We start from the raw sequence: 27,891 nt of genomic DNA on the forward strand, positions 1-27,891 counted from the left end.
AGGAGAGAATGCTTCTGGAACATGGCCACATAGCCTGGAAATCTCACAGAAACACAGTCATTCCAGCCATGAAAGCTTTTGACAACACAGTCATGAATTGTATTTATTACCCACCTCTCCTCACAGCTTGAAGCAGGGTGCAACACAATCAAAACACATCGACATAAAATGCACACATTAAAATACATATATTAAAACACTATATTACCATCAAATACTGGAAGGTTGAGAATCTTTGTAGTTTTGGACTTGGTGAAAAATGTAATTGGTTTCTGCTCATGCAGGAAATTGTATTTTATGTATGTAAACTGTATTTTTTTGTACAGAAAGTATACTTTCTCTATGTAAACTGTATTTCTTTGTACAGAAATTGTACTTTCTCTATGTAAAGTGTCTTTTTTGTACAGAAATTATATTATGTGCAGAAATTGTATATTTATACAGAATTTGCACTTTCTGTACAGAAATTGTATGTGTATATATATACACATACAGAAATTGCACTTTCTGTACAGAAATTATATTTTTGTACAGAAATTTTACTTTCTATATGTAAACTATTTTTGTACAGAAATATTTTTCTGTGCAGAAATTGTCTTTTTATACAGAAAATGCACTTTCTGTACAGAAATTGTATTTTTTTGTACCGAAATTGTACCTTCTGTACATATTTTTTCCCAATTCTGTGAATAGTTCTTGTTTGTGGGGACTTCCTCAATGTCATAGTTGCTGAAGTCCAAAACATCTTGAAGGACCAGGAGCAGAAAATGTTCTGGATTTGTTGAAAAGGGGTTATTAGCAAAATATTTCTGTGATTAATTATCTTGGAATTCTCGGAGGTCACTCGGTTCTTCCTGAAGGGGCTGAATCATCCGGGTGATCTTTTAGGGGCTGATTGTGGAAACCCAACCGGAGCCAGCTAGTTTCAACCGGGTCAATCCACCTATATTTCCCCGTCGGCCAAGGGTCAAAAGCGCTCCCACCTGGCCACATTCCAGTCCCATTTGTGTGTCACGGTCCTAAAACCCTTCTGGACTCAGGGCTCGTGTCTACAAATGTTTGTCTTCAAGGATCATGCCCAGCCTTAAGACTTTCTTGGTAACTTGATCTGTTAGTACTCTTCAATTAGAATACAATTGTTTGCAAGCTTTGTTATTCTGCAGGACATCCTGCCACACATTTTGCTATAGTTTTTCACAGAGTCAACCAATTCAACCTAGTTTGTGACAGCCACGAAAACAAACTTTCTGGAGTAGAATGGCTACTTTCAAAGTAAGGATCACCCACTTTAAACAGGAAGTAACACTTTCAAACCAGGAACAGAATTTTTTTCATAGTGTTATTATTATCTATATAAATAAAAATGTAATGTTAATCTGGGGGATTAACATAACTCAAAAACCACTGCAGAAATTGACACCAAATTTGGACACAAGACACCTATTAGGCCAACGAGTGACCATCACTCATAAAAACACAGCGGAAGAGACTTAAAAAGCAAAAAAAACAAAACAAAAAACAAACAAACAACGTATGCGCAGAACCACATATATACACAAACAAGTATATATACACATATACACAAATATATACACACAAAACACATATACAAAGACCAGGCCACAGCAACACGTGGCAGGGGGCGGCTAGTAATCTATATAAATAAAAATGTAATGTTAGTTTGTGGGATTGACATAACTCATAAACCACTGGGCCAATTGTCACCAAGTTTAGACACAATACACCTATCAGGCCAATGAGTGACCATCGCTCATAAAAACACAAAAAACACAGCAGAAAATACGAAAAAAATACAATACAACATATGCGCAGAACCACATATAAACACAAACACACATATATACAAATACACACAAATATATAAACACACACATATACACAGCAACACGTGGCAGGGGGCAGCTAGTAATCTATATAAATGAAAATGTAATGTTAGTTTGTGGGATTGACATAACTCATAAACCACTGGAGAAATTGACACCAAATTTGGACACAATACTCCTGTCAGGCAAACAAGTGACCATCACTCATAAAAACACTGGAAAACACAGCAGGAGGGACTTAAAAAGCCAAAAAAGTAAAAAGACACTATAATTGCTCCCCCTGGCAAACAAAACACACAATAGTATATCCACACTCTATTCCGTACTACAGCTCCCAGCATCTCCTAGACCAGGCCCTTTAGGGGAGGTGGGTGATCCAAAAGCAGTGCTTCCAAGCTGCACGCTTTCTTCTCTTTGGGTTTCTTTGAGAGCATCCCAATGCCTGCATATTTCCCATTTCCTATTCCTGGTTTGCAACTCTCAGCAATCCTCCAGATATATAGATTAGAGATAGATAAGTAGGTCGATAGATCAATCAGGAGGACTGCTGGGAGTTGCATTCCAAGAATGGGTAGAGAAGGAAGAAAGGGGAGAAAGAGGAAGGGAAAGAAAAGGGGGGAAGGAAGAAAAGAATATGAGAAGGAAAGAAAAAAGGGAAGGAAGGAAGGAAAGAGGGAGGGAGGGAAGGAAGGACAGACAGAAAAGAAAGAAAAAAGTGAAGGAAGAAAGGAAGGAAGGAAAAAGGGAGGGAGGGAAGGAAGGAGAGAAAGGAAGGAAAAAGGGAAGGAAAGAAAGCGAGGGAGGGAAGGAAGGAGAGAAAGATAGAAAGGGGAGGAAGGAAAGAGGGAGGAAAGGAAGGACAGAAAGAAAGAAAGAAAGAAAAAGGAAGGAAGGAAGGAAGGAAGGAGAGAAAGACAGAAAGAAGGGGAGGAAGGAAAGAGGGAGGGAAGGAGGGAAGATAGAAAGAAAAAAGGGAAAAGAAGGAAGGAAGGAGAGAAAGAAAGAAAGAAATAGGGAAGGAAGTAAGGAAGGAAAGAGGGAGGGAGGGAGGGAAGGAAGGAGAGAAATAAAAAAGTGAAGGAAGGAAAGAGGGAGGGAAGGAAGGAGAGAAAGAAAGAAGGGAAGGGAGGAAGGGAAGTAGGAGGGAAGGAAGGAAGGGAAGTAGGAGGGAAGGAAGGAGGGGAAGAAAGCAAAAGGGAAGGAAGGAAGGAAAGAGGAAGGGAAGGAAGGAGAGAAAGAAAGAAAGGAAGGAAGGAAAAGGGAAGGAAGGAAGGAAAGAGGGAGGGAAGGAAGGAGAGATAGATAGATAGATAGATAGATAGATAGATAGATAGATAGATAGGAAGGAGGGAGGGAGGGAAGGAAAGAGAGAGGGAGGGAGGGAAGGAAGGAGAGATATAGATAGATAGATAGATAGATAGATAGATAGGAAGGAAGGAAGGAGGGAAGGAAAGAGGGAGGGAAGGAGAGAAAGGAAGAAAGGAAGGAAGGAAAGGAAGGAAGGAAGGAAGAAAAGAGGGAAAGAAAGGAAGGAAAGAAAGAAGGAAGGAAGGAAGGAGAGAAAGAAAGGAAGGAAGGAAGGAAAGAGAGAGGGAGGGAAGGAGGGAAAGAAAGAAAAGGAAGGAAGGAAGGAAGGAAGGAAGGAAAGAAAAAGGGAGAAAAGGAGAGAAAGGAAGGATGGAAGGAAAGAGGGAGAAGGAGAAAAAGAAGGGAGAGAAAGAGGGAGGGAAGGTTGGCCACAGCAATGCGTGATGGATACAGCTAGTAGTGATACAAAATTTAACATTAATAATATCATCATCAACGACGACAACGACAACGTTTACTGGTCTACTTGAGATCTATTTTTCATTCTCATTTGAGTCGGTTCACATGTTCCTCCTTCCCTAGAACCTACTGCTTGTGCTCAAAACAGAAAAAGCCAATTTGTGAGTCTCAAAGCCATATTCATGGGCAAGGCCCAGCTCACCGAGCCCCATTCAAGTCAAGCAAACTCTCATTGTGGACGCTCGCCAGAGTTCCAACCCGGTCAACCAGTTCTGCAGCTCAAACCAAACTCTGGTTCTCAGATCATTTGCGACCTCGTCCTCTTTTCGCTGCCTCTTCGGGCGACCTGAGGCGACCTCCCGGGTTTAAATCCTCCCTTTGTTTCTGCACTGGCCTCATGATCCCTTTTCCCCTTTGAGAGATATGCCCGGCTGAAGCCACAACACGCACATGTCCTCCTCATGGCTGGTTGACTTGTTTCCACAGTCTCACTCAATCAACAAGAGAGAGATAGCCAGGGCTGAGATTATTGGTCCACTGGGCCATGCAAGCGACAGTGGATAGGAAGGTAAAAGAGATTTGCCAATATAGACACTTTGGGCCTTTTTGAGAGAAGAATGCAGGGTTGTTACTGTTGCAGTTGTTGTTATTATTGAAGTTTAGCACAGCTGGTAAATCATCAGCAATTATAAGACCTATCAACCAAAAGGTTGCAAGTTTGAAGCCCTGGGTTGGCGTGAGCTGCCACCTGTCAGCCTAGCTCATTATTTACCTAAGCAATTCGGAAACAGCTTTAGCTATGATTAGAGAAAATAGATATCGCTAAAAGCGGGGAAGGTGTTTTACGATGCCATAAAGAAAAAAATATCAGAAAATGCTGGGCAGCCAAAAGGAAGGAGGAAGTCCTGACGGCTCTTCGTCATAGACGATACAGCAAAGGCACCCCCTGGACTCGAGCCCAACTGTCCATGGCACCAAAAAACAGCTGGACACTGTTTCAAAACAAAGGACCTCCTTCTGTTGTCTGTCTGTGTATTGTCTATACAAAGCGGTATTGAATGTTTGCCGTGTATGTGTACTGTAACCCTTTGGGGTGAGAAGGGCGGAATATAAATAAAGTATTATTATTATTATTATTATTATTATTATTATTATTTTGTGTGGTTTCTGAGCTGTATGGCTGTGTTCTATTAATAATAATAATAATTATTATTATTATTATTATTATTATTATTATTATTATTACTAGCTGTACCCCCCACACGTTGCTGTGGCCAACCTTCCCTCCCTCTTTCTCTCCTTCTTTCTTTCCCTCCTTCCCTTTCTTTCTCTCCTTCCTTCCTTCTCTTCCTCTTCCCTTCCTTCCCTCCTTTTCTTTCCCTTCCTCTTTTCCCCCTTTCTTCCTTCTCTACCTATTCTTTATTCTTGGACTGCAACTCCCAGCAGTCCTCCTGATCGATCTATCTATCTCTATCTAATCTATCTATCTGGAGGATTGCTGGGAGTTGTAGTCCAGGAATTGGAAATTAGAAATATGCAGGGATTGAGATGCTCTCAAAGATATCCATCTTGTCTCTTGTGCTATTCTAGTAATATAATATAATGTAATATAATATATTGTTTATATTATAACTCCAGACAAGATAAGATAAGATAAGATAATATAATATATTGTTTATATTATAACTCCAGACAAGAAACAATCAGGAACAGCTAATTACCACTCAACAAAAGGATTCCCCCAGGCAGTAACAAGCCACACCTAAAAACTGTCAGGCCATCAAATGCTAATCCAGGTTGCCTACTGAAACATTAACACCTAGCTGCAACAGACTAGAGTTCTTTCTCCCACCCTGGACTTTCCACAGACATATAAACCCCATTTTCCAAGTTTCTAACAGACCTCACAACCTCTGGGGATGCCTGCCATAAATGCAGGCAAAACGTCAGGAGAGAATGCTTCCAGAACATGGCCAGACAGCCCGAAATACCTACAACAACCCATTCAAGCCCAGAAACCACACAATACCCCAATAATAATAATAATAATAATAATAATAATAATAATAATTGTAGATTTCCTGAGTCTCAACAACAATCTTCCTTTCCTAAGGGATGCTATGTCATGGGAGAGGAATTAATTTTATGCCACAGAGACATCTACGCGATGTGAGACCACGGGTTAGAATCATATGGCTTTCCACATGTTGTCCAACCTCATATTAGTTATATTAGCCATGCTGCTAGGAATTGCTTAACGGAATAGAATGAGGAGTTTTATTTCTAAGTGAGAGCACATGGGATTAGACTAGAGATTAAGCAAATTATCAGGGAAAAAGATGCTCTTCCAGTGGTTCATGTAGTTTGCAAAGACCGAGATATTCAAATACTGAGCAGAAAAATATTCCAACTGAAAGATAAAAGCCTCAAATATTTGTATGATATCAATGGTCAACTAATCCCCACAAGTATAGAAAAGATGGGAAATAAAAAATGAATAAAAGTACTTTGTTGTTTATTTGTTCGGCCACTTCCAATTCTTCATGACCTGATGGACCAGCCCAGGCCAGAGTTCTGTGTTGGCCGTGGCCACCCCCGTGTGATGTATCGGCGAATAATGTGTGCAGATCCAAGGAGGCTGGCCTTTTGCAGCTGACAGGTGGTAATTTTGTCAGTGCCAATTGTTTTTAAGTGCAGGCCAAGGTCTTTAGGCACTGCACCCAGTGTGCCGATCGCCACCGGGACCACATTGACGGACTTGTGCCAGTCTTTGCAGTTCGACCTTAATATCCTCGTATTGTGTAAGCTTTTCCAGTTGCTTCTTGTCAATTCTGTTGTCACCTGGGATTGCAACATTGACGATCCATCTTTGGTCTTTTAACACGACCGTTATTGTGTTCCTATTATTATTAGTAGTAGTAGTATTAGTATTAGTAGTAGTATCTTCATCACTATGATACTTCACCTTGTTGATGGGAAGCTTCCCATCGGAGTGGAAATCATCTATCGGACAGATGGCAAGCTGCTTAACCTCAGCAGACTGAAAGCCAAAACCAAGGTTACAACAACGTCTGTTATAGAACTCCAGTATGCTGATGACAACATCGTCTGTGCGCATTCAGACGAAGATCTACAAGGCCACAACAACATCTGTTATAGAACCCCAGTATGCTGATGGCAACATCATCTGTGCACATTCAGAAGAAGACCTACAAGCCACTCTAAACACAATCGCAGAAGCATACGAGAAGCTCAGCCTGTCATTGAACATCGGGAAAACCAAAGTGCTCTTCCATCAGTCACCAGCCAACCCCTCTCCAATGCCAGAGATACAGCTTAATGGTGTAACACTAGAAAATGTGGACCATTTCCTCTCCCTTGGCAGCTATCTCTCCACAAAAGTCAACATTGACACTGAAATACAACACCGCCTGAGCTCTGCAAGTTCAGCATTTTTCCAAATGAAGCAGAGTGTTAGAGGACATCTATAGGGATACCAAGGTACTTGTCTATAAAGCTATTCCCCTCCCAACCCTGCTATACGCCTGCAAAACATGGACTGTCTACAGACGTCACATGCAACTCCTGGAACCATTCCATCAGCGCTGCCTCCGAAAAATCCTGCAAATCTCTTGGGAAGACAAGCGGACAAACATCAGCATTCTGGAAGAAGCAAAGACCACCAGCATTGAAGCAATGGTCCTCCGCCATCAGCTCCGCTGGACCGGCCACGTTGTCCGGATGCCCGACCACCGTCTCCCAAAGCAGTTGCTCTACTCCGAACTCAAGAACGGAAAACAGAACTGGGAAGCCCTGGCCCTTGAGAGCTCCAGCTGGAGGTCAGCTGTGACCAGCAGTGCTGCAGAATTTGAAGAGGCACGACTGGAGGGTGAAAGAGAGAAACGTGCCAGGAGGAAGGCGCGTCAAGCCAACCCCGACCGAGACTGCCTTCCACCTGGAAACTGATGCACTCACTGTGGGAGAAGATGCAGGTCAAGAATAGGGCTCCACAGTCACATACGGACCCACAAGAATACAGATCATGGAAGACTATCCTACTCGTCCAACGAAGGATCGCCTAAGTAAGTAAGTCTGGTATGCAGCTTCCTTCACTCTATGGTTCCTGAGAAGTTATAAAAGGGGCTACAGACTGTCGGCACAGGTAAGAAATCAGTTAATATGTGCGTGCCAACAGTAAAATAAGATGCATGAAGCTGATTGGTTCGTGTACGCCCAAGGAGCTGGCTGAGCCTGGGACTTTTGGATACTGTTACATTTTTCAGACTTTTCAGCTATGCAGGTATTTGCAGAAAAGCAGAGTGAAGCAGACAAAGAGAAAGTTTGGAGTGTGTTCTTGCTTCATGAGCTGCAGGAGGAAGATTGTGTGGCTGTGAGGAAGCGCCCTTTACGAGATACTCATTGAAAAACTAGTGCAAAATGTGCTGTAGGATAACCCTCCTGCAAAAACAAAAACATAGTGTAACAACAACAACAGTCACAGTTCTCTCTACTAGGTTCCCTGCAATTGGGTTCAAGACTTGCGGCATCAAGAAACAATTCAGAAACAATCAGCGTTTGGCTCTGATCCCTAACGTAAATACTCACAAGATGGTGATGACTTGGATGAAGTTGAGGGGGAAGTTGTTGAGCTGTGCGATGAAGACGGCGGCCACGCACTGGAAGAGGGCCGCCCCGTCCATGTTGACCGTGGCCCCGATGGGCAGGATGAAGCGGCTGATGTGCTTCGAGACGCCGTTCTTCTCCTCCACGCACTTCATCATTAGTGGCAACGTGGCCGAACTGAAAGACAGAGGAGGAAAATGAGGCTTAACTTCGAGAACCAACCAACACATTATTGGAAGATACTGCATTTACTCGAATCTAATGCTCACCTTTTTTGGCTAAATTACCTCGCCAAAATTAGGGTGCGCATTAGATTTGCATCATACAGTAATCTTAGTGCTTAAGAGCCAAAAACAAAAGGGGAAGCTGCTTCTGGAACTGCACCTGGCGGACGTCATAGCAAATTTCATTATCATGGCTCAATGCTATACAATCCTGGGATTTGTAGTTTGGAGAGGCGACAACTCTTTGGCAAAGACAACTCAAGGCCTCGTAAAACTACAGCGCCTATGATACCATTGCATTGATATGATACCATTGCATTGAACCAAGGTAGTTAAAGTGGATTCATTCTGCAGCATAGGTGCAAAATCAAATCATAATATCACAATTGTAAGAGTTCCATAGGCAGGTCACAGGCGTAAATGTAAAGACACAGTTCCCAAGATCCAAAGACAAAAACATGAAGCATAATCCTTTAAGCACTGGTCAAACAAGAGTCCATGGTAAAATAGTTGAAAAAAAGGCCTAAAATCCCAGAATCAGGAAGCCAGAAGCATGCTGCTTAAAGCCAAGTTAATCCATAGAAGTTTGCATGGAAAGAGCAATGTTGAACTGACAACGCCTGTTTGTCAGCCAGAAGGCTAAATACCCTTTGCAGTCATGAACGCATTGCGATGACCTTTGGCCGACTTGGCTTCTCGTTTACTAGCTAAGCGAGAACTTCTCCAGACCCTTAATTGCAGGCGATCCTGCCTGCTCATTAATTCATTATCTTCAAGGCTCTCTAACCCCTTATCTTGGTATACCAGCTGCTGGGCTGGATCACCGTGGGGAGGCAAAGGAGGCGAAGACATCTCCACCTGGCCGTGTGGGAATTAACACCCATTATTAGTCTCACTGACACTCTTTTCTCCTGAGAATTGACTTGCTGTTTCCCCTACTGCAGCTTCACCGTCAATCCTGTCTGAGACACGAAGAGAAATCTGTAACCCATCATCCTCCTCCTCATCAGGGAACTCTGGCTCACAAGACCCACAATGCTCAGCTTCAGACTCAGAGTCAAACTGCTGAGCCACAACATAAGCATAGTTTTTCAGTCCTTTTTTTAGGCTGAAAAAGTCTCCCCCCGGCTTATACTCAAGTCAAGGTTATTTATTATTTTACTTGGTTGTTTTTGTTATCATTATTGTTGTTGTTTTACTTTATTATTGCTGTTATTACATTTATTATTTTACTCTATTTATTATTGTTACATTTATTATTTTACTCTATTATTATTATTACCATTATTATTATTTTAGTCTATTTATTATTATTGGAAGGATACGTAAGCATATTTACATTGAAGAAAGTTAGAATAATGGTTGAATCAGAGTTGGACAGTCTTATCTTGAATTACAGTTTTATGTAAATATTCAAAAGCACTTAACCAACGCCTCAATTAATGTAATTTTATTGGTCTCTATTTTTATTTAGAAATTGACTCGTAAACGCTGCATTTCCCACCTTCGGCTTATATTCGAGTCAATCAATTTCCCCAGTTTTTTGCGGTAAAATTAGGTGCCTCAGCTTATATTCGGGTCGGCTTATACTCGAGTATATACGGTACCTTTCTTGGTTTCAGGGTTTTAAAAAATGAGGTTCCATCTGAACATTAGGAAGAACTTCCTGACCATGAGAGCTGTTCAGCAGTGGAACTCTCTGCCCCGGAGTGTGGTGGAGGCTCCTTCTTTGGAGGCTTTGAAGCAGAGCCTGGGTGGCCATCTGTCAAGGGGGCTTTGAATATGGTTTTCCTGCTCCTTGGCAGAAAGGGGTTGGACTGACATTAGGAAGCACTTCATGACTAATGAGAGCTGTTCAGCAGTGGAACTCTCTGCCACAGAGTGTGGTGGAGGCTCCTTCTTTGAAGGCTTTGAAACAGAGGCTGGGTGGCCAACTGTCAAGGGGGATTTGAATATGTTTTTTCCTGCTCCTTGGCAGAAAGGGGTTGGACTGACATTAGGAAGCACTTCCTGACTGTGAGAGCTGGTTCAGCAGTGGAACTCTCTGCCCCGGAGTGTGGTGGAGGCTCCTTCTTTGGAGGCTTTGAAGCAGAGGCTGGGTGGCCATCTGTCAAGGGGGCTTTGAATATGGTTTTCCTGCTCCTTGGCAGAAAGGGGTTGGACTGACATTAGGAAGCACTTCATGACTGTGAGAGCTGTTCAGCAGTGGAACTCTCTGCCGCAGAGTGTGGTGGAGGCTCCTTCTTTGAAGGCTTTGAAACAGAGACTGGATGGCCATCTGTTAAGGGAGCTTTGAATATGGTTTTCCTGCTCCTTGGCAGAAAGGGGTTGGACTGGATGGCCCTCGAGGTCTCTTCCAACTCTAGGATTCTGATTCTATGAGGTGCACATTAGATTCGATGGCGCAGTAGACTCAAGGAACTGTATCTTGGGACTTCCTGCAACCAAACCACTGCAGTCACTTCATAGATACCTGGAGGAGGTGCCGAAGGCGGTGGCCAAGGCGGTGAAGATACCCCATAGGAACCGGTAGGGGTTCCTGCGAGTGAAGACGAAGTAGATGGCGGGGAGGAGGAGAAGCCCGTGGATGGCGTGGCCCACCAGGCAGCAGCAGATGTACTTGCCCAGGCTGGCAAACAGCAGGCCCACGTCCTCCATCTCCACAATCTTGCCAGCCACCAGGAACATGATACCCACCGGGGCGTACCTGCAAGGAGAAGGGAAGGAAGAATGAGTGAATGAGATACAGAGAGAGCCAACGAGAGGTGACAGAAAGTCCTCTTTGTCCAGGCTAAGCAGTTACAACAGGCATGGGCAAACTTTGGCCCTCCAGGTGTTTTGGAAGTCAACTTCCACAATTCCTAACAGCCTATGGGAGGGCCAAAGTTTGTCCATGCCTGAGTTACTCAAAAACCACTGGACGAATTGACACCAAATTTGGACACAAGACACCCATAAGGCCAACAAGTGACCATCACTCATAAAAACATGGAAAAACACAGCAGAAGGGACTTAAAAAGCCAAAAAACAAAAAATGCATTGCAATGTATGGGACTGGGTCCCCATGCTGTGATCTGGTCATCAACCGTAATAATAAACTTTACTTACTTACATCACTCATAAAACACAGCAGAAGGGACTTAAAAAGCCAAAAAACCCAAAACAAATTACAATGCATGCGCAAAACCAGATTTATATATACACACACACATATATACACACAAACACACACACATATATACACATATATGCATATACACACACAAAACACATACACAGAAAGAAAGAAGGAAGGAAGGAAGGAAGGAGGAAAGATGGGTAGAGAGGAAGGAAGGAGAGAAGGAGGGAGAGAAGAAGGGAAAGAAGGAGGGAAGGAGAGAAAGAAGGAAAGAAAGAAGGGTAGAGAAGGAGGGAGGGAAAGAGAGAAGGAAAGAAAGATGGGTAGAGAAGGAAGGAAGGAGAGAAAGAAGGAGGGAAGGAGATAAAGAAGGAAAGAAAGGTAAAGAAGAAAGGAAGTAGAGAAGGAAGGAGAGAAAGAGGGAAAGAAGAAAGGAAAGAAGGAGGGAAGGAGAGAAAGGAAAGAAAGAAGGGTAGAGAAGGAAGGAAGGAAGGGCAGAGAAGGAAGGAAGGAGAGAAGGAGGGAGGGAATGAAATAAAAAAGTGAAAGAGGGAAGGAAGGAGAGAAGGAAAGAAGGAAAGGTAAAGACGGAAGGAGAGAAGGAAGCGACAGAAAGAGGAAAAGAAGAAAGGAAAGAAGGAAGGAAGGAGCGAAAGAAGGAAAGAAGGGCAGAGAAGGAAGGTAGGAGAGAAGGAGGGAGGGAATGAAATAAAAAAGTGAAAGAGCGAAGGAAGGAGAGAAGGAAAGAAGGAAAGGTAAAGACGGAAGGAAGGAAGGAAGGAAGGAGAGAAAGAGGGAAAGAAGAAAGGAAGGAGAGAAAGAAGGAAAGAAAGAAGGGTAGAGAAGGAAGGAAGGAGAGAGGGAATGAAATAAAAAAGTGAAAGAGGGAAGGAAGGAGAGAAGTAAAGGTAAAGACGGAAGGAGAGAAGGAAGGGAGAGAAAGAGAAAAAGAAGAAAGGAAAGAAGGAAGGAAGGAGCGAAAGAAGGAAAGAAGGCCAGAGAAGGAAGGGAGGGGATGAAATAAAAAAGTGAAAGAGGGAGGGAAGGAGAGAAGGAATGAAAGAGAGAGGGAGGGAGGGAAGGAAAGAGGAAAGAAAGGATGGAACCAAAGAGCAAAGGAAGTGAGAAAAGAAACAGGTAGAGAAGGAAGAAAGAAGGGAAAGAAAAAGAGGGAGGGAAGGAATGAGAGAAAGAAAGGAGAGGAAGAGGAAAGGTTGGCCACAGCAACGCAAATCACACCGAGGTTTCGTGGGTAACACAAATGTGCTTCAAGGTCCACATGGCTGCAATTGCTGATCCAGGTTTCCAGCAACCTGCTCTCTTCCTGCCTTTTCCTCCAAGAGTCTTATATGATTTCTCAAATGGGACCAGAGGGACTCCTTACCACATGATCCAGGTGACCAAGATCATGGTGGCCTCGTTGAAGGAGTTGAAGAACTTGATCAGGTTCTCTCCTTCGGGCCCGAGTTTCCTCAAAGCGATCCCAAAGACGATGGCGAAGACCACCAGGCCCAAGATGTTCATCCCTTCCACCTCTTTGCCCAACGGGATCTGAAGGAACAGGAAGTGAGAGGTGAGTTGTCTACACACACAAGTCTCCCCTTAAGAGGGCTCTGCACAAGCACACACAAACATGCTTCTCCCAAATTCAGTTTCTTTCCAGGGAGAAGAGCAATTTAGAGGTGGGTCTTTCAAGAAGGGAAACAGCAAGTGAAATGATCTCTCACCCAAATGGAAAACCCTACTTTCATATTTTATGCTACATGTAGGTAAAGGTAAAGGTATCAGGTTGTCCCCTGATATTAAGTCCAGTCATGTCTGACTCTGGGGTGTGGTGCTCATCTCCATTTCTAAGCTGAAGAGCCGTTATTGTCCATAGACACCTCCAAGGTCATGTGGCCGGCATGACTACAATGCTACTGGACTGACCTTGAAGGAGCTGGGGGTGGTGACGGCCGACAGGGAGCTCTGGCGTGGGCTGGTCCATGAGGTCACGAAGAGTCGGAGACGACTGAACGAATGAACAACAACATTACAATATAACGGTATAGTACAATATAATAATATATAATACTGATATTGTACTATGCTAATCTATATAAATAAAAATGTAATGTTAGTTCATGCTACCATCAGAACTCAAAAACCACTGGGGGAATTGACACCAAATTTGGACACAAGACACCTAACAACCCAATGTACGTTCTTCACTCAAAAAAGATTATGTCATTTGGGAGTTGTAGTTGCTGGGATTTATAGTTCATCTACAATCAAAGAGCATTCTGAACTCCACCAATGATGGAATTGAACCAAACTTGGCACACAGTTCTCCCATGACCAACAGAAAATACTGGAAGGATTTGGTGGGCTTGGACCTTGAGTTTGGGAGTTGTAGTTCACCTACATCCAGAGAACACTGTGGACTCAAAACAGTGATGGGTCTGGACCAAACTCTACAATTTTGATTTCATTTTGAAAAATTTTAATTTTATCATTTTGATAAAATTTTGATGTTTTCATTTGGGAGTTGTAATTGCTGGGATTTATAGTTCACCTACAATCAAAGAGCATTCTGAACCCCACTAAGGATGGAATTGAACCAAACTTGGCACACAGTTCTCCCATGACCAACAGAAAACACTAGAAGGGTTTGGTGGGCATTGACCTTGAGTTTGGGAGTTGTAGTTCACCTCTATCCAGAGAGCACTGTGGACTCAAACAAAGATGAATCTGGACCAAGCTTGGCACAAATACTCAATATGTCCAAATGGGAACACTGGTGGAGTTTGGGAAAATAGAGACTTGACATTTGGGAGTTGTAGTTGCTGGGATTTATAGTTTACCTACAATCAAAGAGCATTCTGAACCCCACCAAGGATGGAATTGAACCAAACTTGGCACACAGTTCTCCCATGACCAACAGAAAATACTGGAAGGGTTTGGTGGGTAGTGTCCTTTGGTTTTGGAGTTGTAGTCCACCTACATCCAGAGATCACTGGTTTGGCCCACAATAGAACTGGGCCAAACCTCCCACACAGAACCCCCATGTGAGCCACAGCAACGCGTGGCAGGGGACGGCTAGTAATAATATATAATACTGATATTGTACTAATAATACTAATATATTGTATGTATATATATTTTGTAAGTCGCTCTGAGTCTCCTTCGGGGTGAGAACAGCAGCATATAAATGTCGTAAATAAATAAATAATACTGCAAATGTTGAAAGACGGAACCTACCGCAGACCCATGCGTTCACTCACTCCCTTTTACTCTCCTTTTCTGTTTGTAGCACCACCGATTGAGGCATAAGGGCACATGCCCTCGCCTCACCCACAGGCAGTGTCGGTATTGTTTCCTTCCGCGACAACTCCCTGGACCACAGGAACACAAAGGCCCAGCAAGTGCTTTTTAGGAAGGGAAAATGTAAACAGTCTGATGGGAGTCTCCTTCTCTGGACGTTTTGAAACAAAGGCTGGATGGCCATCTGCTGGGAGGGTTTGTATTGTGTCATCCTTCATGGCAGAAAGGCTCTCCTACCTTCCTCAGTATAGAAAAAGCCTCAGATGTGCTTGTGGTCAAGCTAGGCAGCTCAGACAGGCCATCGTGAGTAAGGTTACCCTCTTGCCTTGGAAACTGGTGCTGAGCTCAGATAGGGGAAGACCTGCTCTTTCGAAAAGATAGCAGCTCAGCGCTAGGGCAGGGAATATCTCAGGATTTCTCTGCCATTGGGAGAGGCTCAATTATTTCATCCCCAGACTAACCTTGAGCTTGGATAGGGGAAGATTTACTCTTTCTAAAAGATAGCAGTTCAGGGTTAGGGTAAAAAGATCCCAGGATTTTTCTACCGTTGGGGAAAATTAACTCAGCAGCTAAAGGAAAAGGGAAGGAAAGAACATCTATATGGTTTCACAAGTTGACTGTTTGTGTTTGTAACTTCATCAAGCTGTGCCAAGTCTGTCAAGGACTTTGAGAAATAAATATTCTGTTTGATGTTCAAACCTGGAGTGGCCTCCAGTTTCTAAGTAAAACACCGCAGTTCACCCGGATAAAGAGAGAAGCACATCTTAGTTTTAACTTCATAGTGTCTGGGTGTAACGGCACACCCCAACATCCTCATTTTTGCAATCCAATGCACCCAAAGATCTCTTTCTCCTTACCTTGACCTCTATGGAGGTTTCGTTGATGACACCCACTTCCTCCGTTATATTCTTCTTAATTATCAGCGGCCTGTAAGTGGTTGTGTACTGCGGAAAAAGGGACACAAAGAGGAAAACGCAGGCAAAACGTCAGGAGAGAATGCCTCTAGAACATGGCCATATAGCCCGAAAAAAACCTACAACAATCTAGTTTCTGAATCTTGTGTTTTGGATTTATTCTGCCTTTGTATTCCTGGTCTTGATGCTACCCAAGAAATTTTGTGGACGATTTCTTACATTTAGACTTTGGTTTTTTACATTATTCTGCTGAACTGTTTATATATATTCATTCTTTAATAAACTACTTTGCTGATTTTACTTGGACTGGAGTGTGGTGTTAAGCACAGAGGTGTTCCCAGCCCTGGAGTACAACAATTGCTTTCAGTATGTCCCAGTTTCTCTCTCTACCTCCCACTTTGCCCTTAGTTTGTTTCAATTGCTGTAAACAAGAGAATTTGCACTCAATTAACTTCCCAACAGGCTCAAGCAAAAGCAAACCGCAGCACTGTGTTCTTCCTTACTGATGCCTTTCTGCCATCTTGCCCGCCTTCTGATGGTGCTTTGGCCAGAGTTTTTCGTCTGCGAAATGTCGGAGGTTATGGAATACAAAGTCAAAGCAAAGATTTCAAAATGGGTCGATTAAAGGCAGGCGAAACGAGACCTTGTTTGGCTCTCTCCTCCGCTTTCCTCGGAGCCGCCTTTGTTCATGGAACAAGGCTATTAAAAATTAAGCCACGTTGGCTTTGTCTAAGCCCTCAAGAAGATTAACGCGGCACACACACACACAAAAAAACCCAATTAATCACAAGAAAACACAAAGGTAAGAAAACATTAACTATGTTCGGATCTGGTTTTGTAACCAGAGGATAAATAAGTCTTTTGGACAACAAGGGCAAGAAAGAGGGATTTCAAAAAGCAGGTGGATAGGAATAAACAGATGCTAGTGGTCAAGAGGAAAACTCGTTTTGATCTTCAAGGAGGGAGAACATCTGCATTTCTTGGAATGCTAAAGGTGCCCCGGTTGAGTCCAAAGCCTTTCGCTCCACCCTGCAGCTCCAGTTACAGGTTTCTCAGGGTCACACAATGGAAAACACCCAGGAGGCCAGCTGCAAGGACAGGCAATATCTCCAATTTGGGTATATCAGTAGTAAATATATACCCAGCGTTGACCAGATATCATTGGGATTGCTGCCCACCTTTCTCTTTCTGACCTCCCATCATTTTCCCTTCCTTTCTCTTCCTTCCTTTTCCCTCCCTTCTCCTTTCCTTTCTTTTTCTCCTTCCTTCTCCATATCTTTCTTTCCCAGTGAATAATATAATAATAATATAATATTTAATTATATTATATTATTAAATGCAATATAATGCAATATAATACTAATGATAATATGATATTATATATATATATTATACATTATATTATTATATTACATTATATTATTATTACTAACAATATTACAATATAATATAATTTTCCCTTCTTTCTCTTCCTTCCTTTTCCCTCCCTTCTCCTTCCCTTTCTTTTTCTCCTTCCTTCTCCATATCTTTCTTTCCCAGTGAATAATATAATAATACAATATTTAATAATATTAATTATATTATTTAATACAATATAATACTAATGATAATATGATATTATATATATATATATTACTAATATTATTATACATTATACTATTATATTACATTACATTATATTATTATTATATTATTATTACTAACAATATTACAATATAATATAATTTTCCCTTCTTTCTCTTCCTTCCTTTTCCCTCCCTTCTCCTTCCCTTTCTTTTTCCCCTTCCTTCTCCATATCTTTCTTTCCCAGTGAATAATATAATAATAATATAATAATATAATATTTAATAATATTATATTATTAAATGCAATATAATGGAATATAATACTAATGATAATATGATATTATATATATATATATTACATTATATTATTATATTACATTATATTATTATATTATAATTATTACTACTAACAATATTACAATATAATATCATTTTCCCTTCCTTTCTCTTCCTTCCTTTTCCCTCCCTTCTCCTCCTTTCTTTTTCTCCTTCCTTCTCCAGTGACATCACAGAGAAACACATCACTTATTATATTTAATAATATAATACTATAATATAATATTTAATAATATAGTATTAATACTAATATTATATTATTAAATGCAATATAATACTACTAATAATATGATATTATATATATTATTACTAATATATATATTATTACAATATAAGCAGGTGTGCCTGTAGTTTAGTAGCTCTCGGTCTGAAAGAGCCCTCAGTGTGAGAAGGCCTCAGTGGGAGGTAGGCCTCAGTGTTAGTTCGCCTCAGAGTGAGGTAGGCATCAGTCTGAGACAGCCCTCTGTGTGAGAAGGACTCCGTGTGAGAAGGCCTCAGTGTGAGGTAGACCTCAGTATTAGTTCACCTCAGTGTTAGAGAGGCATCAGAGAGAGCTCTCAGTGTGAGAAGGCCTCAGTGGGAGAAAGGCCTCAGTGTGAGGTAGGCCTCAGTATTAGTTCACCTCAGTGTTAGAGAGGCATCAGAGAGAGCTCTCAGTGTGAGAAGGCCTCAATGGGAGAAAGGCCTCAGTATTAGTTCACCTCAGTGTGAGAGAGGCATCAGAGAGAGCCCTCAGTGTGAGAAGGCCTCAGTGGGAGAAAGGCCTCAGTGTTAGTTCACCTCAGTGTGAAAGAGGCATCAGAGAGAGCTCTCAGTGTGAGAAGGCCTCAGTGTGAGGTATTTATTTATTATTTATTTACTTTGCTTATATACCGCTGTATCTCAAGCCCGAAGGCGACTCACGGCGGTTCACAAACAGTAAAAACAGTAGAAACAGCAGTGGTTCCATACAACATATAACAATTGACTTAACACATTGTCCATAAATTACCAATAAGCAATTACAATGCACAATTATTACAAAAAACAACCGTACCCAATCTTCTCATCATCCAAGCGTAGTCCAGGTTCGTCGTCCATTGTTCCATTCCTATATTCCATTACCAGAATGCACTAAATTACTCAAACGCCTGCACAAACATCCAGGTCTTCACCTTTTTGCGGAATACCATTAGAGATGGTGCTAGTCTAATGTCCGTAGGAAGGGCGTTCCACAGCCGAGGAGCCACCACCGAGAAGGCCCTATCTCTCGTCCCCGCCAGCCGAGCTTGAGAAGCAGGCGGGATCGAGAGCAGGGTCTCCCCGGAAGATCTCAAACTCCTGGTGGGTTCATAGGCAGAGATGCGGTCAGATAGGTAGCTTGGGCCGGAACCGTTTAGGGCTTTAAAGGCCAACGCCAGCACTTTGAATTCAGCCCTCAGTAGACCTCAGTATGAGAAGATTCTGTGAGAGAAGCCCCAGGTTGAAGGTCATTTTGTGTGAAGCTCTACTATGATCCTACTCAGAAACCAGTGACTGCGTTAAAACGTCTGAGTCACAGGATGTCCTTTTCTCATTCATCCTAATTCCCTCATAAAACTGTATATATATACATACACACACTATATATATATATATATATAGAGAGAGAGAGAGAGAGAGAGAGAGTTTTCAACTCACCGATCGGAATGCAGCTGAGACCAGGTTGGCAGGGAAGATGTTCCTGTAAAAAGAAGAGAAAGCAAAACAGAAGTTCAGAGAAAGTTTTTACTCTTAATCAAAGCCAGATCTTCCATTCATTATCAATCAAACGCAGCTGCAATAAAGAGGAGAAGAGGCCCTGGAAGCATGTGGCATATTATTTATTTCCATTTTCTTTATTTTTTCCCATGTTGAGAACAGCAAAGTGGGCCTGGGATTCACTCATGCAAGCAACAGATAAATAGAATCAATAAGAGATCTAACTTGTCAAAAAGTAGTTGTTTTCATGCTGGTTTTTCTCATTTATAAACATCTCTTTTCCCCAGTTTATGGGAACTTTGCTTAATCATCCTCATCACAAACAAATGGCTATTTTGGGCATCATGCAAACATCCAACGGCTTGGCCCTTTGATTCGATTATAATCGCCTACATCCTACGCAATTCTGGGTTTTGCATTTTGGTTAATATTGGGAATCTATGGCTAAGGACTCGGAATAACTCCTCCAGTTGCAAACCCCAGGATTACAGAAAATAGTGCCACGAAACTAGAAATATGCATTGAGTGAATGGACCCAATGGTATTGGATAGCAAGTACTAGCGCTTAATGGTTACACATTTCAATATTTTTCCATGCTGATTTCAAATTTCTTTCTTCTACATTTGTTTGAGATAGAAGACATTTGGGACATTAGGACGCTATCTAAAACACCAAGAGGAAAATTTACTCAGACGTTACAGTAGAAATTGGGAGACACACTTGAATGAGTGTAAAATGATCCTAAATACGAGGCTTATACTCAAGTTAAGGTTATTTATTATTTTACTCTATTTATTATTATCATTATTACATTTGCATTATTTTACTCTGTTATTATTATTTTATTATACTTATTATTTTACTCTATTATTACATTATTCTACTCTATTATTGTTATTACATTTATTATTTTACTCTATTATTGCTCTTATTAGTTATTATTTTTCTCTATTATTATATTTATTATTTTACTCCATTTATTATTATTATTTGTATTATTTTACTCTATTATTACATTTATTATTTTACTCTATTATTATATGTATTATTTTACTCTATTATTCTTAATAGTTATTTTTTCTCTATTATTGTTATTACATTTACATTATTCTTCTCTATTGTTACATTTATTATTTTACTCCATTTATTATTATTATTTGTATTATTTTACTCTATTATTGTTCTTATTACATTTTTATTTTACTATCTTATTACTGTTATTATTACATTTACATTATTTTACTCTTTTATCATTATTTTATTATACTTACTATTTTACTCTATTATTACATTTATTATTTTATTCTATTTATTATTGTTCTTATTGCATTTTTATTTTACTCTATTATTACTGTAATTATTACATTTAAATTATTTTACTTTTTTATCATTATTTTATTATACTTATTATTTTACACTATTTATTATTGTTAGTATTACATTTATTATTTTACTCTATTTATTATTATTTGTATTATTTTACTCTATTATTGTTTATTACATTTTTATACTTTACTCTATTATTACTGTTATTATTATATTTACATTATTATACTTTTTATCATTATTTTATTATACTTATTATTTTACTCTATTTATTATTATTTGTATTATTTTACTCTATTATTGCTCTTATTACATTTTTTACTCTTATTACTGTTATTATTACATTTACATTATTTTTCTCTATTATTATTACATTTATTATTTTACTCTATTTATTATTTTTATTATTTTACACTATTATTGTTCTTATTATATTTACATTATTTTACTCTATTATTACTGTTATTATTACATTTACATTCCTTTTATCATTATTTTATTATACTTATTATTTTACCCTATTTATTATTGTTAGTATTACATTTATTATTTTATTCTATTTATTATTATTACATTTATTATTTTGCTCTATTTATTATATGTATTATTTTACTCTATTATTGTTCTTATTATATTATTTTTCTCAATTATTACTGTTATTATTACATTTACATTATTTTTCTCTATTATTACATTTATTTACTATTATTTTTATTATTTGTATTATTTTACTCTATTATTGTTCTTATTACATTTACATTATTTTTCTCTATTATAATTACATCTATTTTTACTCTATTTATTATTTTTATTATTTGCATTATTTTACTCTATTATTGTTCTTATTACATTTTTACTCTATTATTACTGTTATTATTACATTTACATTATTTTACTCTTATTATTATTACATATATTATTTTACTCTATTATTGTTATATTAATTTAATCTCTTTATTATTATTGGGAGGATACATAAGCACATTTATTTCAAGTACAGGTATATTTGGATGCAACTAATCGGGGAAAGAGTTAGGGATCCGTGGAAAACCAAGGGTTCCGTATCCAAAAAAAGGTTGGGAACCACTATTCTAGAAGACACTCGAGCCTCGGCCAAGAATAACTTTCTCCGCCGGCCGAACTCCTGGCAAGATTAGGTATCACGGGCTTACCCTTGGCTTGTAGGGCTTTTCCCCGGCCCTAATTCCCCCTTTTTCATCCCATTCAGGGGGTGGATCGGGCAGCACAAACAAGATTAGAGCCTCAGCTTTGCAGACGGCAAGTGACCGTCTGGCTCCCACCCAGAGAGGAGCTTTATTCCCCCAGGAAGAAGGTTGCCAACTCTCTCAGACTGGAACTTCTCTCACACCGAGGCAAACTAACACTGAGGCCTTTTTCCCACTGAGGGCTCTCTCAGACTGGAACTTCTCTCACACCGAGGCAAACTAACACTGAGGCCTTTCTCCCACTGAAGGCTCTCTCAGACTGGAACTTCTCTCACACCGAGGCAAACTAACACTGAGGCCTTTCTCCCACTGAGGGCTCTCATACTGGAACTTCTCTCACACCGAGGCAAACTAACACTGAGGCCTTTTCACACTGAGGGATCTCTCAGACTGGAACTTCTCTCACACCGAGGCAAACTAACACTGAGGCCTTTCTCCCACTGAGGGCTCTTTCAGACTGGAACTTCTCTCACACCGAGGCAAACTAACACTGAGGCCTTTCTCCCACTGAGGGCTCTTTCAGACTGGAACTTCTCTCACACCGAGGCAAACTAACACTGAGGCCTTTCTCCCACTGAGGGCTCTCATACTGGAACTTCTCTCACACCGAGGCAAACTAACACTGAGGCCTTTTCACACTGAGGGATCTCTCAGACTGGAACTTTTCTCCCACTGAGGCCTTTCTCACACTGAGGGCTCTCGCAGACTGGAACTTCTCTCACACTGAGGCAGGCATGTAGCTGGGGGGGGGGGGAGAGCAATGTTTACTTTGACTAACACCCCCCCCCCCCATATTGCTGGTTACCTCATTAAACTCATAGGATGCTACAGTTGGAAGAGACCCCCAAGAGTCATCCAGTCCTACCTCCATTGTTTTGCAAGAAGACACTGTCAGAAATATTTAAAATTAACTAGGTATTTTTAATTACCAACATGTGAGTCAAACACTGAAAGGATTAAATGGATGCAATGACTCAGCAAAAGTTGCAGTTCAATATAAGCAGGTGTGTCTGTAGCTTAGTAGCCCTCAGTGTGAGAGAGCCTTCAGTGCAAGAAGGTCTCAGTGGGGGAGAAGTTCCAGTCTGAGAGAGCCCTCAGTGGGAGAAAGGCCTCAGTATGAATAGGCCTCAGTGTTAGTTCACCTCAGTGTGATAGAGGTGTCAGTCTGAGAGAGCCTTCATTGTGAAAAGGCCTCAGTGGGAGAAAGGCCTCAGTGTTTAGCAGGCCTTAGTGTGAGAAAAGTTCCAGTCTGAGAGAGCCCTCAGTGTGAAACGGCCTCAGTGTTAGTTTGCCTCAGTGTGAAAGAAGTTCCAATTTGAGAGCGACTTCATTGTGAAAAGGCCTGTGAGAGAAAGGCCTCAGTGTTAGCAAGCCTCAGTGTGAGAAAAGTTCAAGTCTGGGAGAACCCTCAGTGTGAAAAGGCCTCAGTGTTAAGTTTGCCTCAGTGTGAGAGAAGTTCCAGTCTGGGAGAGCCCTCAGTGGGAGAAAGGCCTGTGTTAGTAGACCTCAGTATTAGTACGTCTCAGTGTGAGAGAAGTTCCAGTCTGAGAGCCTTCATTGTGAAAAGGCCTGTGAGAGAAAGGCCTCAGTGTTAGCAGGCCTCAGTGTGAGAGAAGTTCCAGTATGGGAGAGCGTTCAGTGTGAGAAGGCCTCAGTGGGAGAAAGTCCTCAAAATTAGTAGGCCTGGTGTGAGAAGCTTTGGTGAGAGAAGCCCCAGGTTGAAGGCCATTGTGTGTGAAGCTTCAATGTGTAAAAAAGGTACTATGTGAAGCTCCTGTGTGAGAGGAGGCTCTGTGAGAGCGAAGCTGTTTATCTGCATGAGAAAGAAGCCCAGCGTGGAAGCTACTCAAAGAAAGAAGTATAAAGAACTTTATTTGGTTACTCTGAGGAGGGTCTTTTGTTAATAAGTCCACTCGCCCAACAGACACAATCCAAACCCTCCCAACAGATGGCCATTCCACTTTCAGAGGAGGCCACGTCACCGGACTCCCAGGCATATTCCACTTCTCACACTGAGGGCTCTCTCAGACAGCTCAAACCACCAAGAAGTTCTTCCTAATTTTCAGGTGGAATCTTTTTTGCTCTGTGTCCTAGTCTTCAACATAACCGTTAAAAGAAGTTTTTACTCCTGCAATCGTAAACCATTAGGTCCTATCCATTCTGAGAAGCTAAGCAGGATCAGCCCTGGTTAGTACTCAGATGGGAGACCAGCAACATACCTCAGCTGCTGAATGGTGTATTTTAGAGAACGGAATGGGCAAAACTACCTCCAAATATTCCTTTCCTAGGTCAGTAAGTGGCTTGAAGGCACATATATATAGGGTGATAGTAAATGCTCAGTTTTAGGACCCTTCCAATTAGAATCTTTGAGTCGGAAGAGAACCAAAGGCCATGCAGTCCAACCCCTTTCTGTCACACAGGAAAAGCACAATCCAACCACCCCTGACAGATGGCCATCCAGCCTCTGTTTAAAAGCCTCCACTACAGTTAGAGCTATCAGAGTCAAGACTTGCATAGAAGAGGGAATTTCAGAAAGTATTTCTTGTTACTCGGTGGCAAAATTGGCTGAAATTCCCTACTGACCACAGCTCTTCAATGGACAATCGAGCAAGCTTCAGCAGCAAAGGCCTCGTTCACACTTGCCTGTGTTTATCTTTGGTTCAGAGTCTCAAGGCTGAGAAACCCTGCTGACTTAGGTGTGTTTTCAGTCTGGGTGCATTTCAGACACAACATGGTTTTATCTGCAGCTGCGGAAGATATTTGGGGTTGCCGTGTTGGCCGCCCGACAAAACAAAACTCCACAAAAGAGCAACACCTGAATCAGCCAACCAAAACAAAAGATTTTGACGGTCATTTGGGTCCTGGTTGGACCACACCTGGAATATTGTGTCCACAATTGAAGAGAGATGTTGACTCTAAGCTGGAATGTGTCCAGAGGAGGGCGACTCAAATGATCAAGAGTCTGGAGAACAAGCCCTATGAGGAGCGGCTTAAAAAGCTGGGCATGTTTAGCCTGAAGAAGAGAAGGTTGAGAGGAGACACGGTAGCCATGTATAAATATGTGAGAGGAAGCCACAGGGAGGAGGGAGCAAGCTTGTTTTCTGCTGCCCTGGAGACTTAGGACGCAATGGAGCCATGGCTTCGAACTACAAGAAAGGAGATTCCATCTGAATATTAGGAAGAACTTCCTGACTGTGAGAGCTGTTCAGCAGTGGAACTCTCTGCCCCGGAGTGCGGTGGAGGCTCCTTCTTTGGAAACTTTTAATCAGAGGCTGGATGGCCATCTATCGGGGTTGCTTTGAATGCAATTTTCCTGCATTGGACTGGATGGCCTACAAGATGACTGTTCAGCAATGGAACTCTCTGCCTCAGAATATGGTGAAGGCTCCTTTGGAAACTTTTAAACAGAGGCTGGATGGCCATCTGTCGGGGATGCTTTGAATGCAATTTTCCTGCTTCTTGGCAGAATGGGGTTGGACTGGATGGCCCATGAGCTCTCTTCCAACACTAGGATTTTATGATTCTAAGCTGGATGGTCTTCTGTCTGGGGTGCTTTGTGATTTTCCTGCTTCTTGGCAGAATAGGGTTGGACTGGATGGCCCATGAGCTCTCTTTCCAACTAAAGAGGAAGAAATCTCATCTAGGAATCGGTCAGAGGAGATCACTACGAGGCAGAGTTGATTCGAAAGCACAGAACACATCTATGCCGTAGACTTAAAAAACCCACACTTGTCAACAAAATCAGCTGTTTGATAAAGCCTAAAACAGAGTGAGTACGACCACAATTTGGTGGAAAGCTAGCTTGTTTCCGCCACGTCGATTTCCCCAAACTCTTTGGCAGGTGGCCTATTAACCCTTCTGAGCTTCGAAGCATATTTGTTCCTGCAGGTCTTTCCTTCTTCTCTTCTAATTGCAGGGTTTCTCAACCTTCCTAATGCCCCGTAATCCAGTTCCTCATGTGGTGGTGACCCCCAACCAGAACATTATTTTCGTTGCTACTCCATAATTATATTTTGGCTGCTGTTATAAATCGTCATGTAAATATCTCATTCATCGACCTTGCAAAGGCATTCGACACAGTGAATCGCAGCGCTCTCTGGACCATCCTCCAAAAAATCAGGTGCCCTAACAAATTTGTGAACATCCTGCGGTTCCTCCATGATGGCAACAGTCTTGGACAGCAATGGCTCCCAAAGTGACCCATTTAAGGTGGAATCAAGGGTCAAACAGAGATGTGTTACTGCCCCAACTTTATTCTCCATCTTCATTGTTATGATACTTCATCTTGTTGATGGGAAGCTTCTCACCGGAGTGGAAATCATCTATTGGACAGACGGCAAGCTGTTTAACCTCAGCAGACTGAAAGCCAAAACCAAGGTTACAACAACAGCTGTTATAGAACTCCAGTATGCTGATGACAATGTCGTATGTGCGCATTCAGAAGAAGACCTACAAGCCACTCTAAACACCTTCGCAGAAGCATACACGAAGCTTGGCCTGTCACTGAACATCGAGAAAACCAAAGTGCTCTTCCAGCAGTCACCAGCCAATCCCTCTCCAATGCCAGAGATACAGCTTAATGGTGTAACATTAGAAAATGTGGACCATTTCCGCTCCCTTGGCAGCCCCCTCTCCACAAAAGTCAACATCTACATCAAAATACACCGCCTGAGCTCTGCGAGTGCAGCATTTTTCCGAATGAAGCAGAGTGTTTGGGACATCCGTAAGGATACCAAGGTGCTTGTCGATAAAGCTATTGTCCTCCCAACCCTGCTCTTCGCCTGCGAAACGTGGACTGTCTACAGGCGTCACATGCAACTCCTGGAACAATTCCATCAGCGCTGCCTCCGGAAAATCCTGCAAATCTCTTGGGAAGACAGGCGGACAAATGTCAGCGTACTGGAAGAAGCAAAGACCACCAGCATTAAAGCGATGGTCCTCCGCCATCAACTCCGCTGGGCCGGCCACATTGTCCGGATGCCCGACCACCGTCTCCCAAAGCAGTTGCTCTACTCCAAATTCAAGAACGGAAAAAGGAACGTTGGTGGGCAGGAAAAGAGATTGAAAGATGGGCTCAAAGCCAACCTTAAAATCTCTGGCATAGACACTGAGAACTGGGAAGCCCTGGCCCTTGAGCGCTCCAGCTGGAGGTCAGCTGTGACTAGCAGTGCTGCAGAATTTGAAGAGGCACGAGTGGAGGGTGAAAGAGAGAAACGTGCCAGGAGGAAGGCGCATCAAGCCAACCCCGACCGGGACCGCCTTCCACCTGGAAACCAATGCCTTCACTGTGGGAGAAGATGCGGGTCAAGAATAGGGCTCCACAGCCACCTACGAATCCACAAGGAAACCCATGATGGAGGACCATCTTACTCGTCCAACGAGGGATCGCCTAAGTAAGTAAGTATGTTATGACTTCTGCCTAAAGGATTGTGCTTCTTGTTTTTACCTGAAGATCCTTGGAACTGTATTTTGCATTTCACCTGTGTCTTTGGAACTTTGCATTGCTTAACCTTTACCTTGATGTGGATATTTGCTTTTAATAAACTACAAAATCTACAGCTCTTGTGTGGTGGCGTTTGGGAGCAAGGTGAAGTCTACTCTGAGTCGCAACAGCCATATAGCCCGAAAAAACCTACAACAGCCCAGTGATTCCGGCCATGAAAGCCTTCGACAGATCCATCATTTTTTGAGTCCACAGTGCTCTCTGGATATAGGTGAACTACAACTCCAAAACTCAAGAGCAAAGCCCAACAAACCCTTCCAAATGCAGCATTGCCCAAACACGAATCAGGGAACATGAAGGGCACTGCAGGCTACTTCAACCAGAGAAGTCAGCCATAGCAGAGCACCTGATGAACCAACCTGGACACAGCATTTTATTTGAGAGGACAGAAATGCTGGACCACTCTCACAACCACCATGTCA

At 41.7% G+C, this 27,891-nt stretch overlaps 1 protein-coding gene across 2 annotated transcripts in view; it reads right to left on the bottom strand.

Moving 5' to 3' along the window:
- Window positions 1-27,891, bottom strand: part of LOC132781757 (neutral amino acid transporter B(0)) — a 54,941-nt gene that overhangs the window by 7,129 nt on the left and 19,921 nt on the right. For both annotated transcript variants that reach the window (XM_067461285.1, XM_067461286.1), the window contains exons 2-6: window positions 19,354-19,396; window positions 15,737-15,823; window positions 12,961-13,127; window positions 10,932-11,165; window positions 8,217-8,411 (exon numbers count right to left, since the gene is read on the bottom strand). In XM_067461285.1, coding sequence (XP_067317386.1) covers window positions 8,217-8,411; window positions 10,932-11,165; window positions 12,961-13,127; window positions 15,737-15,823; window positions 19,354-19,396 — 726 coding nt within the window. The remainder of the gene's footprint in view (window positions 1-8,216; window positions 8,412-10,931; window positions 11,166-12,960; window positions 13,128-15,736; window positions 15,824-19,353; window positions 19,397-27,891) is intronic.

This window comes from Anolis sagrei, chromosome Y (genome assembly GCF_037176765.1).
Source record: "Anolis sagrei isolate rAnoSag1 chromosome Y, rAnoSag1.mat, whole genome shotgun sequence".
Lineage (NCBI taxonomy): Eukaryota > Metazoa > Chordata > Lepidosauria > Squamata > Dactyloidae > Anolis > Anolis sagrei.